The following is a 13,876-nucleotide window of genomic DNA, read 5'->3' as shown; positions in this document are numbered from 1 at the left end:
GTTTAGTTCCTGTTTTGGATTTTTATTGTTTTAATTACTTTTGAACAATTCAGAATTGCTGAGCTGTACTTGGTGAACATGTAGCCTAAAAGTTGTAAAAGTTGAATTAAAACATTCTGGTGGTTGACAGGATGATCCCATGACAAACTTGAACACAGCCTTTGACGTGGCAGAGAAGTACCTGGACATACCCAAAATGCTGGATGCAGAAGGTAAGCTGGCTGGGTGTCAAATCAGTTGGTCGACCAAAATCGGCTGTTTGTCCGTTCCTGTCAGGCGGGTAGCACAACCCGTTTTTGTCTTTTCTCATAGTCTGCCGTCTTTCAGGCACACCTGCTTTAAACAGCTTTGCAGATGTGTAAAAGTGAACACAGTTTCATGAAGACCTTTAATTATGAATGTAACCTATATTTTACATTTTTAAAACTTAAGGATGTCTGCTTTTGTCTGCTTTCCAAAAGAGCTTTTTTTAAATAAATAAATTTAGTTWGTTTGTCATTTTTTTATCTTCAAGTATATTCTTGTGAGTAAATCTGTGATTCTGTTTGGACAGTTTGTTCAGATGTGAGGCTATTTTCAATTTTACAGTTTATTTTTCTTTCCTTAAATAATGTTTATTTGACAACTTCTACTTCCTGTTCCTGTATTTACCAAATTTGACCGGCTCCTGACCTTTTGTCCTCCCTGACCTCGTCTCCTTCCCACAGATATTGTAGGCACTGCTCGTCCAGACGAGAAGGCCATCATGACCTATGTCTCTAGCTTCTACCATGCCTTCTCAGGAGCACAGAAGGTATCCTGGATGCAGCATCTTCCTCCTCCTCCTCCTCTTCTTCACTCCCCTCTTCCCTTTGTTGGTCGTCTGTGTGTGTCTCCTAACAGTATTCTTCTTTCTGCAGTGCACAACGTTCCCTGCTGGGGTCACTCTCCTTTACTATCTGCATGGTTCATGCCACCAACAAAGCATGATGAAACAATAGTGGTGTTCTTAAAGATATTGAGCACAAGTACGTCTCCAGTCTGCTTCACTGAAAGTGTGACAAAATTAAGGGTACTGGTGGGGATTCTAAGACATCCTGGACATGGCAAGTCCAAAACAACTGGACTTCTGTTGTTGGAAACATTTCTCTACCCATCTGGAGAGCTTTCTCAATTCAAAACAGGAGAATGTGGAGTTCTGAGCATTAAACTTAATGAGATGCTACATTTATATAATTAAATCAACTAGCAGATTATTCTCAGTCCTCTTCCACCTGGGGGTCAGTAGTCTTTATTTTCCTGGCTAACAGATATTTTTGTCAAATGCACAAAAGTCAGGCTCTGTTTACATGTTAAGTATATATATATGGAATCATTAGCTCTTTAAAGTTTACATTTAAGAAGATTCAGACTCGGATAAAGTGTAATTGCACTTGGTAAGACTTTTTGAATTAAAGACAATTTCCAGGCTAACAAAATTAATAATCTAACACATTCTGCTCTTGCTTGGTGTATCAGTCTCAAAACAAGATCAAAAATTACTTTTTGTCTGATTTAAGATTGTGAGACTTGATTAGATGGACAATTTTTGCAGTGTTTATTCTGCTGTGGTTTCCAAGTGAGGTCACCTGCTGACAGATTTTTATTTTTATTTTTTTACATTTAAACCACACGCGTGCACACAGACACACAAACATTTGTTTGGTTCGAGGATGAGGTTATGTATGAACGGCCACGACACAGCACACGTCATGTAAACTGGGCCTTAGAGGGAAAATGACTGACTGGTTATTGGTTTTCATGCTTCTTTGTAAGCTTTAGGAACAGAGCATCTCAGTCAGTTTAAAGCGTGAAACTACACACACTCCTGTTTTGAACTAAGACAAACATCTTTAACTACAGAAGTCCTGTTTTTTATTATTACTTTTTGGATATTACAAAGATTAGAGTTTCCTAYAAGTGAACAGAAGCTGAATGTAGTGGGAGGTGGAGCCAAGGTTAGGTAATCTGAACARTGATAATAATGATGAAAACAGCTGTGGCTAACTCACTTTAGYGATCATGTGGTTCAATATTTTTTAAACTACAAACGTGTCAAACCCTTCGGATGCTTACCAGTATAATGAGCCTCAAAAATCGGTAATTTTCGCAAATAATCAGTGCGGAGTGTGTGGGGGGGGGGTGACAGCAAGCGCCTGCAGCGTAAGCAGGAGGAAGTGAGGACAGGAGAACTTATTTCTAATGGCAGAGCAGGTTGGAAGATGATTATTTAATGTTATTGTGTTTTTTAGCGTCTTACAAGCTCTGACATGCTAAATAACAATGTTGTTGTTTTGTCATCTTTAATATAGCCTATTCCCTCTGTAATAAATCAGTTTGTTGATTAATCTTGCGGTCGTTTACTGATGTCATCAGCTCATTAGTTTCTGAGCTGCAGAACCACAGGTTGCCATTTCACAAGTCGGTCTGTCTGGCTCGGGTCTGGCTCTGATACTACCTCACTTGGGGGCTCAGAGTGGCATCAGAGGTGGGCTCACTTTACACCCCTTTCCGCCTTCGCGTTTTTTCTGAATGATCAGAGCAGGACCGAACACACGTCAGTCCYGGACTGAGCTGTCTTCTGAATGAGGCAAAAGATTATCCTGTGTTGAGCCATTTGGTAAAACCTTGAAATAACATTTTTTGATCTTTTGCAAAGTCTGTTATTTGTTGTAAATGACTCATGTAAAACTCAGGCTCATCTCCAAACCCAGCTAACTGATCATTCCRCCTCAGCTGTTAAACACATTTATAGGTGAGGAGAGATGAGTCTGTTTCACCAAAACAAGTTAGATTACAGGCGAGCTCAGGATTGCATCACAGATTAGAGATGCACAGACAAAACCCAGCTGTTTAGGTGATTAATATTTGTTAGAAATTGCATTAAAATGTTGATGAATCTACTGCAAGCTCCGTTATCTTCATCTTGTGTATTTTTACCTTGTGTTCTCGCCTCCAACTGCTGTCCAGTATCCTGTTCCTCATAAGGAAGATCAAAAATGTGGAAACAGCCAAACTTAGAGTCAGATTTTAGTGGGACTGGAGGTGACTTGTGACTCATGGTTTTGCCCCCTGCTGGCTCCTTTTTGTCTCTGCACACTTTTACTTTGCATTTCTGTCCTCTCTGTCCTCTCCCCCTGTCCTCTGTTCCATGGGCAGACATCATTAGCACCTTGAGGCCAGATGAGAAGGCCATCATGACTTATGTGTCGTGTTACTACCACGCATTCTCAGGCAAACAGAAGGTGAGAGAAAAAAGTATGCATGAACATATACCTATCAAGTTATCAGTAAAACAGCATCCTCTGATTTCTGCTRTGTGTGTTTGGTCCTGGAGCATTTATTGAAAGGAGTTCATTAACATMCAAAAAGGCTCAATAAAAAAGAGGGCAAGGTAGTGAAGTGTGTTTGTAACCTTCTATTAAAACATAAAATCCCACTCTTCACTGAAATAAGTTGAAATGGACAGAAGTAATTATTAAAAATCATAAAATTAGACACGGGTTTAGAATTTTGGTTTGACAAAAATCTTTAAAAAATGAAACTAATGAAAAAGTTTTTGACAAAGTTGTTGTTAGCTTTTAATATTTAGTTTTACAATGTTTTGAGGCAGTCACTGCAGCCAAGTGATATCTGTAACCCCTAATTTATATTACTTGCGTTCAGTCTCCGCTCTGCTGTGCAGGTCGCAGCTGTGCATTTCAAGTCCAGTTTACACTACCTCCGCTCCACTCCGGTCCGACAGACGTGCAGGAAAGAGATCGCGCAATAAATTCAGTGATAATTGTGGAAGTCGCAGCAAAAAATAATTAATTCTGCGAAAGACAAACTCCAAACACAGCTGAAAAAAAAAAAAAAAAACGATATAAAGGCTCTTGGTATCTATGTTGAAACTCTGTCGGCTTTCTGAAACTTCTGATTTCAAAATAAAATCCACGTGTATCGTGTGTGCACACGTATGAGTTTCCATCTGCTTCCCAAACAGAACGATACATTCTGACAGCATTTGTGTAGAAATATATCCAAATGTTTATTAATATAGCCGCAATTTCGACGTTATTCTGACAAATTATTCCGCCGAATAGTGTCTTATTTTGAAAATACGGATGTTGTGCTCATTTCTTTTCTTGTTGGTGCGACGTAATCTTTAAAAATTGACTCCGGCGCTGCTCCGTTGTCCAACAAAAATAGGATCTGTTCTAATTTTGACGGATCGCCGTCCGCTCACTGCCGCCCTGCGCAGTCAGTGTAAACACTCTCATTGATTATAACRGGTGTGTGTTTACTGCGGAGGTCGCAGCGCAGTGGAACGGAGAGGAACGCAAGTAATGTAAATTGAGGGTCACTCTGAGTTCTTTACCTGCTCACAGGTACTTTGATCCACTCCTTGTGAGCGAACTGCTCCAGGTGTCTCAAGTTTGAAGGGTTCCTTTACCAGATTACTTGTTTTAGCTCCTTCCACAACCGTTCAGTCAGATTCAGATGAGGGGACACTTCAGGGTGGGTGTGGCTGAGTGGTTAGGGGAGTTGTTCCTGTAATGCGAGAGTTGACAGTTTAATTCCACAGCTATTCAGTCACATGTTGAAGTGTCTCTGAGCAAGACACCGAACCCCCCACTGCCCCTGATGTGTGTCTCATCAGTGTACAAATGTGATTTTAAGCACTGATTAGTCACTATAAAATAATATACCTGTATCAGTGTTGTAATTCGTGTTTTTAACTCTTCCACTGCTGGACAGTTTTTAGATGGTTTTAATCAAAACCGTACCATTCCAGAGTCTGTAYGTAACAACACAGAGGAGCTGAGCTCCTGGTTWMACACCACCTGCAGAACTGTTTTGGACTCCGTGGCTCCACTAAAACCCAAAACAGCCTAAAACCAGATCAGAGCTCTGGTTAAAKGATGAGACTCGTGCTGTCAGACGTCAGTGCCGGAGAGCTGAGCGCAAGTGGAGAAAGGACAATTTGGAGGTGTCCTTTCAAATTTTAAAGGATTGCTGGCATCACTATCAAAGAACTGTCAAAAATGCTAAAAGAAAACACTTCTGTTTTAATTTTGTCAAATCGTTGCAATTCTTGTGTTCTATTTAAAACCATTGATGCTGTCAAACGCTCCACAGACTGTTTGTRTTGAGCCATCCCCTGCTACTTGTGAGAATTTTCTTCACTTTTTTTATTGATAAGGTTACTTCCACCAGGGCTGGGATATCTAATTCCACATACGACCCCTCAGTCCTTGTTCCTTGCTCAGTTGTTTTTGATAGGTTTCAGCCTGACACTTTGTCTTCACTGCAGAAGATTGTAGAACATTTGAAACCTGCAGGTTCCTGCATATGATGCTGTCCCTCCTCGATTATTTAAAGAAGTTTTCCCATCTGTTTGACCCTGTGTTCTTGAACTTATTAACAGCAGTCTGTCTTCAGGTGTTTTCCCTGTAAGTTTTAAACATGCAGTCATCCAACCTTAGATTAAGAAACCTGCTCTAGATCCTGCTGTTGTTTCCAACTACAGGCCAATTTCAAAACTAACTTTCCTGTCAAAGATCATTGAGAAGGTAGTTTATGAACAACTGATGGTCTTTTTGAAAGAGCAAAAGATTTTAGAGGTTTTAGTCTGGTTTCAAATCACTACACAGCACAGAATCAAGTCTTTTAAAGGTTTTTTATTATTTATATTTGTCCACTGACTCTGGAGATTGTGTGATTCTTGTGCTTTTAGACTTAACTGCTGCCTTTGACACTGTGGACCATCAGATTTTATTATTTCGTTTGGAAGCAGTGGGTGGGCATTAGGGGCACAGCACTGGAGTGGTTCAGATCTTATCTGAGTGAGAGAACATTCTGTGTTGGCCTTGGAGATAATGTGTCATCCTCTGCTCCTGTCTCATGTGGAGTCCCACAGGGTTCAGTCTTAGGACCCCTCCTTTTTTGTCTTCATTTGCTTCCAGTTGGGTCCATKTTTAGAAAGCATGGAATTTCATTTCACTTTTATGCAGATGATTATCAGGTTTATGTCCCCCTCAAGAAAAAAGTCTCATTCTCTACCGAACCACTGCTAAAATGTCTTGAGGACTTGAAGGCCTGGATGGCTTTCAGTTTTTTACATTTGAATGAGAAGAAAACTGAGATTGTTTTTTGGCACATCCACTGATGAACGATCCAGTCACACCAGTGCGGCTGGATTTTTTAAATTTTTAAAGAAATTAGGTCGCATTTGCAACCAAACTGGTCGCACTCTAGAGCCCTGCTAGCTGTTGTTTCGACAGACAATCGGGTACAATCTTAGGTACGCAAGTGAACTTTATGACATTCCATCTGGTGCGCTTTTTCTTTTTTGATCGGACATGCGCACCTGCACATCGCTTATGTGCAGCCCTGATTATATAAGTACAGTCCATTTACCTTTGCCTTAAAAAGCTGTGGTGCCAAAATAAAATCCCCCAAAGGTCACTGAAATAATTTATTTTTTACTTCTACTAAGGTAAATWTGCTCTGACAAAGGCACTGCAAACTTCTGACTCAAAAGTAACAGGCTACATGCAAGAATCACATATTTTGCTTCAGATGGTGTGGAGAGCAAAAGCAGGTATATAGATATTTTCATGTGGACAGAAATACTAAAGCTTTGCATGAATAGATGTGATCTGACAATCTAACAGGACAGAAAGCTCCAGCCAAAGTCAGACGGATTAGAAAAGTTTTAAAATGATATGATATGATACTATAAAGAGCCCATCATACCTGTGAGGCAGGTGTTAGGCAGTAGGTGCAGGGTTGGGTTAACTCTAGGGGTTAGGGCCTAGTTTTAGTTCAAGGGTCAAAGGTCAGGATTTGTGTCTGTCCATCAGGGTTATGTCCCTGGTTAAGCTTTTTTTAAATACACTACTAAATAATTCATAAAAGTAGTGTTGTAATTAATAGGTTTATTTAAATTATGTCCATGTTTAACAGTTATTAGTAACGTTTGCATAAGTAAACCAGCAATGTCTGCAGCTTCTGAAACTGTTGATTGGCTAAAAGTTCATCTGTTTCTATAGGTGTTATTGTTTTAGCTGAAACATGTTGCTTTTTTTCTCCAACTTTGTGCATGTTGCTTAAATTTCTACCTGCATTTTCTCTTTAAATACAATTGTCTGTTTTTTTATGTTTCCGTTTTTGATGCAGCAGTTCACAAGACTGTATACTTCCATGAATGTAATTACTGGACACAATAATTATCACATTAGTCAGACAGACAGACAGAATATACCTATAAAATGTCAAAAACAGAGCCCAAGGTTTTACAACTGTGGGTTTTTGTACAAATTTAATCAGTTCATATTCTATTGAAAATGTACCAAATCTGAAGTATTATTTTTTTTTTGTTAAACTTCTAGAAAAAAAGGTAATTTAGAATTTTATGACAGCAACGCATCTCTAAAGTTGTTCCAGGAGAGGAATGTTGTCCCATTTTAGTTTGTTGTAGGGTTCTAGCTGTTCAATAGTCCTGGGTCTACTTTTCTGAGTTGTGATTTAACGAGGGGGCAAGTCTTTAAAGTTAGTAAGAAAATTGGATTGTGGGCAGCAAGCCAGTTTAACACCCAGACTATTCTACTACTAATCCCTAGTCAGTTTATGAGTCTTGGAAGTAGCGTTCAGATTTGAATATAAATGTAAATGCCGCTATGTTTTAAACATAATGATAGGAGGGAATGGGAGCATAAACTAATATGGAAAAGAAAATGGAAAAAATGTTAACAAACGAGCCTGATTGTCACCAGCTATAACCTGCTACAGTGTTTAACCCAGCTGGTGTGGTCCTGGAGTCTGATCCAGTGAGGATGCTGGTCAGCATTCCACCTCCTCAGGTTGATGCTCCCTGGACTGGTTAGAACCTCTGTAACAGCCAAGTGTCTGCCCTCACTGAAGGTCACAGCTACTCAGACAAATTAAATCAGTCTCCTCATCCCAGAAGAGTTTTGGTATTTGTGTCCTAGCAGTCCTGTTACTGGACGGTGTTCACACATGACAGTATCCTTCAAAAAAGGWCTAAAAACCTACCTGTTTTGCACCTTTTATGGCAATGTTTGATTTATTTATTTATTTTTGTAGCACTTTGGGATTCTTGAATGTAAAGTGCCCTATAAATCAAATGTATTATTATTATTATTATTATTATTATTATTATTATTATTACTTATTCTTTGCACAGTAAAGCAAGTGTGGATGGCACAGTGAACTGCGTTTGCAGAAAATCTTTTTGCTGTCAGACCAGTTTTTACTGCAGAGACCCCTGAGGGCCTAAAGATCACAACCATCCTATTTTAACTGTCAGTGTAGTTTTTATTTTTTTTTAAGCTCAGACATTTCTCCAGGTGGTAGATGATGGGATATTCTAACTCTCCCCAATTTTCCATCAAGGAACATTATTTTAATATTGTTTTACTGTTTTTAGATAGTTTTCCACAAATTGTTGGGCCCTGTCTGTCTTTAAGAAATTCAGCTCGTCTAAAGTGCTTTCATTTTACACCCCGTCCACATACTGGCATTTTGCCAGTTAACCTAAATCAGTTGCAAAATATTCCTTAAGCTGTTTCCGATTCGAACCACTTGTTGCTCCTGCCTCAACTTTTTGAAATGCGTTGCTGCCACCCAAATCAAAAATAACTTGCAAAGAAATTTAGATAATTTAAAATATTTTGTTTGCAAATAAAATTAGAGTTTAATATGTATTTATGCAAATTTTACACAACCTAACTTTTTCAGAGTTGGGGTTGTAGTTTTTTCATTGACCAGTCTTAAGCTCTGTAGATAAGAGATAAAAAAATCAACAGTTTGCTGCTGATTGAAAAAAGATTATGATGCCAAAAAAAGATGTTTCTACACCTGACAGCTACATGAACTTCAGTTTGATCAGTCCTTGTTTTAGGTTTGTGTCCGCACTGATTCTAGACTTATTAAATGTAGAAGCACGGGCTCCACAGTGCAACTGTAGTAACTAAAATATGAACTATAAAAACCTTAGTTTGCTCTATGCAGGTTACATCAACTCAAATATCACTTAATCTTAAAGAGAATTCCCAAGATACAGTAGCTCAAGAAGGACCTTTAGGCTTAGTTGAACAGTACTTTGGATAAAATGTGTTCAGCTCTGTGGATCACATTATTTCTCTTCGTTGTTCAGGCAGAGACGGCAGCAAACAGGATCTGCAAGGTGCTGGCTGTCAATCAAGAGAATGAACAACTGATGGAGGACTATGAGAAGCTGGCCAGTGATGTGAGCACACCCCCACATCTTCCCATAAATGCCCTGCACATCCACTTTCCACCCCTTTATCCCAATTCCTGGTTTTGTGCCATTCCCTCTCYCCTACGCTTCTTGGGGGTTGTTGCTCTGTTTTTGTTAGCTAATGTTCTTCTTTTAGCTGTAACAGCGTAGTTTCAGTTTCTTTTAGCAAAGTTAATCAACTCTCAGAATTTATATGATCCTGAAAGCAAAGTGTTTAATTATTTTTGGTCTTTTTTGGCAAATTCAGACTAGTTTGACAAAATGAGCTCTAACTTTTCTGTATAGAAACTGAGAAGATTTATRTTATATTTATATTATTATTTATATTATATCCAATTCAAACTTGTAGATTATAAAACGGTGAACAGATCTTTTAAAGTTTACATGGATCAGTAAAAGTTTCTTTATTCAGTTATTAAAAATGTGAACAGATGTTTTCTTACAGGTGCATTTACTTCTAATATACTCAGATTTCATACACACTGCGAATACAGAACTACACACAAACACTTGAATGCACCATATAGTTACTAGAAGCTAAAAAACACTGCATAATATAAAACATTTTGTTTTGTTGTTCTATTGTTTAGGAGCATTCCCTGTGGATACTGGCGTCAGCTTTCCCAGCCTGAACTGATAAAACTGCAAATAACTGTAAACTAGAGATTTTTCATTTTCTGTGATAATGCAGTGAGTGCTTAATGCTAAAAGGTTTTAGCAGGAAAAAAATAAAAGGTGTAGTTAAATTTGGCAATTTGTTATAAAATAGCAAAAAAGCTGAAATTTGCAGAAAAGTAGCTGAACAAGCGTAATCTTGCACAAATAAGCCAAAAGAGCATGTTTGCTGAATTAAGCAGTAACTGAAATGATCACAAAAAAGAGAATTTAGAAAAGCATTTAAAAAAGCATAAATTAGCTGAAAATAGGTCAAAATGAGCTTATATAAAACAACTGAAAGAGACATAAAAGCATTAAATTAGCAGAAAGAAACTGATAGAAGCCCCAAAAAGATGCAAACAGCAGAATAGCTGACAAGCGCAGCAAGTTAGCTAAAAAAAAGGCAGAAAAAGACTTAAATTAGCAAATCAAAATGAAGCTAAAATTAGCACAACAAAATTAAAAAAGCTGAACCTGAACAAAAGGCAGAAAGTGCAGGAAAATTTTTACCATTTTGAAGGGTTTTAAAGATGTTGAAACTCTATTCATTTTCAATGAGAACAAAAATGCCCCCAAAAAGCAAAATATCTTAAAGTATAAATTCCTGAAAAGCCAAAACTCATAGCCAGAATTTCCTGAAGGAGCTGAAAGTTTTGATGTATGAGTTGTTGAAATAGGACAAAAATCGCAGAACGTGATACGTGTCAAAATATATGGCAGAAAAATGTATCTCAGTGGTGTTGATGCTTTATAGTGTTCACACAAATAAATTGTATCATATGCATTTGATTTAAAGAAAATAGTTTTGAGATAACAGTTGTTTTTCTTTTTGTCATCCATCAATCACATAAAATACATTTTGTTTCATCCCTTTCTTGTTGCCACAATTCTGTTTTTTTTTACTGCACTGTTTTTCCCTCTTTTCCATCAACTTCTTTTCCCTCTATTTCTGCCCTCTGACCTTCACACCTTACGTTTCACAAACATCTCTCACACACACACACACACACACACACACGCACACACCATCTTTTTAGCTGCTGGACTGGATCCGTCGCACCATCCCCTGGCTGGAGAACAGAATGCCTGAAAACACCATGCAGGCCATGCAGCAGAAGTTGGAGGACTTCAGAGATTACAGACGACTCCACAAACCGCCCAAGGTGCAGGAGAAGTGTCAGCTGGAGATCAATTTCAACACTCTTCAGACCAAACTGCGGCTCAGCAACAGGCCTGCCTTCATGCCCTCAGAGGGAAAAATGGTCTCGGTATGTTACACAAGTTTAAAAAGATCTAAATGTATCCATTAAAATTTAATTTTTAAGGACAGAGTTTCAGATTTAATCCTGTTTTGTGCCCAGCTTATTTAACAAAACCTGTCAACAACTTTTAGGGCTTCGTCCCTGTGACATCAACGTTTTGTGAATGAATGCGTTTTTGGAACAAGAACATTAATGACACATTGCAAAACAAATTTCACACTGTTGAACAGTTGTTCTTCACATTCACATGTGAAGAAACAGGAAGTGATGTCAAAAGGGAATGTCTGAATGTGAACAGAGCATTGCTACAACGGCTAAAGCCTGAAATATACTCGTTCCAACTCCGAACAGATGCTAGGTCATATGATTGTTCGGCGTTCATTTTCGCACACACCTTTCATAGCCCCAGAGACACACCGTACTGAGCTCCTGGGAGACCCCTTCCGCTGCAGCAGACGTCACTGCATGGACTTTCTTACCGCTGGAGTTTACGATGCAGGAAAAACATCAGAGACTCATTACTCACCCAACGTTATTATCCACAAATCTGTCGCGGTTAAAGCTCCACAGTTTTTATCAGGTTCTTCTAACAGCCTGTAGAGAAGAATCTGTTCCTGTAGATTATTTTGAATCGTTGCTAAAAATTAAATAAAAGTTAGAATAAAAAAATACATTTGAGGAAATGTATTCTCAGATGCCAAGTAAACTGCATCATAGCGCGGGAACCCCTCCCCCGCGCTGGAAATGGCCTGACAGAAGCGGAAGGTGGTTCTTAAAGAGACAGAGGCCAATTTCAAGGCGTTTAGAAGAGGAAGTGATGAGAAGACAAGTTTATTTTCTATTTAAGCATTTTAATAACAACTAAAGGTGACATAGATACTTTATTATGGTATAGTATTTAAATACATGCCTGAGAAACACCCCTATTGCCCCTTTAAAAATAGATATCCCATAGCGGTAGCATATATTACCCTGCGCAAATGCAAAGCTGATGCTTTACACCAGAACTCGGAGGTCATCAGAACAGATTTATTGTTTTGGGTGAGGGTTCACCTGGGCCCAGCTTGTTGCTGAGCCCAATGGATAGCCCTTCATTAGAGCTAAATAACAAATAAAAATAATATGAAGCTCCAATGTTGAATAATTTTTGAGTTATAAGCATTTTTTGTATGTTCAGACACCCCCTTTTAAGATGGAGCCCCCTCCCCAAATATAGGGTTTATCATAAAATCATTGGGTGGCAAAGTGTAGGTCAGACACATGCACAGTTATACCAAATTTCACATTGATCGGTGCAGCTGTTACCATGCTATGGTTGACCAAAAATCTTGAAAAAATAAATAAGCAGTATGAAAACAATAATTAGTCATAGAGTAGGGTGAGAACAAAAATGGACTAAATAGTGGTATTTTTAAGAAAAAACATCATTTTAAGTTTGGTTTGCTTTGTAAGTTCAGAATCAGGCTGTGACTAAAATAAAATCCCAAGCTTTTTATTATTTTTTTGTTAGAAGTTTCACATCTTCTTTCTGGCCGTGCTCAGGACATTAACAATGCCTGGGGAAATCTAGAGGGAGCAGAGAAGGGCTATGAAGAGTGGCTCCTCAACGAGATCCGCAGGCTGGAAAGACTTGACCACCTGGCAGAGAAATTTCGTCAGAAAGCAGCGATTCACGAAGCCTGGACTGAAGGTACGAGATGTTTACCAGCATGCTCTTCTGTTAGAGAAATTCATTCAGAAATTTAATACTCACTTGGTAGCATTGGTTTTAAATCTATGATCTGATAGATTTTTTGTCAGATTTTTGCTTGCTCAGTTTCCCTGCTGTGTTTTCTCTGTCTTAGGTAAAGAAAACTTGCTGCAGAAACGGGATTATGAGACTGCCTCTCTGTCAGAGATCAAGGCCCTGCTGAAGAAACATGAGGCCTTTGAAAGCGACCTGGCTGCACATCAGGACCGCGTGGAGCAGATTGCAGCCATCGCACAGGAGTTAAAGTACGTGATGGAGAAACAAAAAGCACAAACTGAAGGATATAAAAAGGGTGATCACTATGACTGCAGGGTGCTGAGATGGAGATAAGTCTTGTTTTGTTTTACAGTGAGCTGGACTACTATGACTCCCCCAGTGTTAATGCTCGCTGTCAGCGGATCTGTGATCAGTGGGACGCCCTGGGAGGTCTGACCCAGAAACGCAGCGAGGCTCTGCAGGTGATGTGGAAAAACAGACCTTAAAAGGTTCCACAGTTTAAAACTTTGTTTTTCGTGGAGCTGAGAGCAGAGCATAAATCTACCTTTTTATTGATGAATGTGGCTTTCCTCAAACAGATGAACTGTAGAAAGAGTCTTATGTGGAGGTTTTTTTTTTCTGTTTTTAAAACAAGATCCCCTCGCCTCAAAAAAATCCATAATTTTAACAATACTTAATAAAATGAAAGACCTAGCATTACTTGAATGAATGCATATCCTCTGTTGCTTTTCATACCATGGTTTTAGTCTAAGATCATCTTGTGTTGAGAAATGACTTGTAGCCATTTTGCTCAAACCTTGAAAATGCTATTTTATTTCATTACTGGACTGACATTTACAGTGGTTTGCAAAAGTATTCATACCCCTTGAACTTTTCCATATTTTGTCACATTACAACCACAAACATAAATATATTTCACTGGAA

The 13,876-nt window shown here is 38.6% G+C and overlaps 1 protein-coding gene across 5 annotated transcripts in view; it reads left to right on the top strand.

Moving 5' to 3' along the window:
* actn1 (actinin, alpha 1) overlaps positions 1–13,876 on the top strand; it is a 93,859-nt gene that overhangs the window by 59,203 nt on the left and 20,780 nt on the right. For 3 of the 5 annotated variants that reach the window (XM_014025710.1, XM_014025713.1, XM_014025712.1), the window contains exons 7-13: positions 131–212; positions 708–793; positions 9,182–9,274; positions 10,981–11,211; positions 12,748–12,895; positions 13,050–13,200; positions 13,305–13,413. In XM_014025710.1, coding sequence (XP_013881164.1) covers positions 131–212; positions 708–793; positions 9,182–9,274; positions 10,981–11,211; positions 12,748–12,895; positions 13,050–13,200; positions 13,305–13,413 — 900 coding nt within the window. Of the gene's footprint in view, positions 1–130; positions 213–707; positions 794–3,177; positions 3,264–9,181; positions 9,275–10,980; positions 11,212–12,747; positions 12,896–13,049; positions 13,201–13,304; positions 13,414–13,876 lie in introns of all 5 variants that reach the window. The other 2 variants (XM_014025711.1, XM_014025714.1) reach the window with 1 other exon arrangement.

The sequence above is a fragment of the Austrofundulus limnaeus genome, unplaced genomic scaffold, assembly GCF_001266775.1.
Source record: "Austrofundulus limnaeus strain Quisiro unplaced genomic scaffold, Austrofundulus_limnaeus-1.0 Scaffold493, whole genome shotgun sequence".
NCBI lineage: Eukaryota > Metazoa > Chordata > Actinopteri > Cyprinodontiformes > Rivulidae > Austrofundulus > Austrofundulus limnaeus.
The sequence above is the reverse complement of the archived record's forward strand: the minus strand, read 5'-3'. Positions and strand labels throughout refer to the sequence as shown.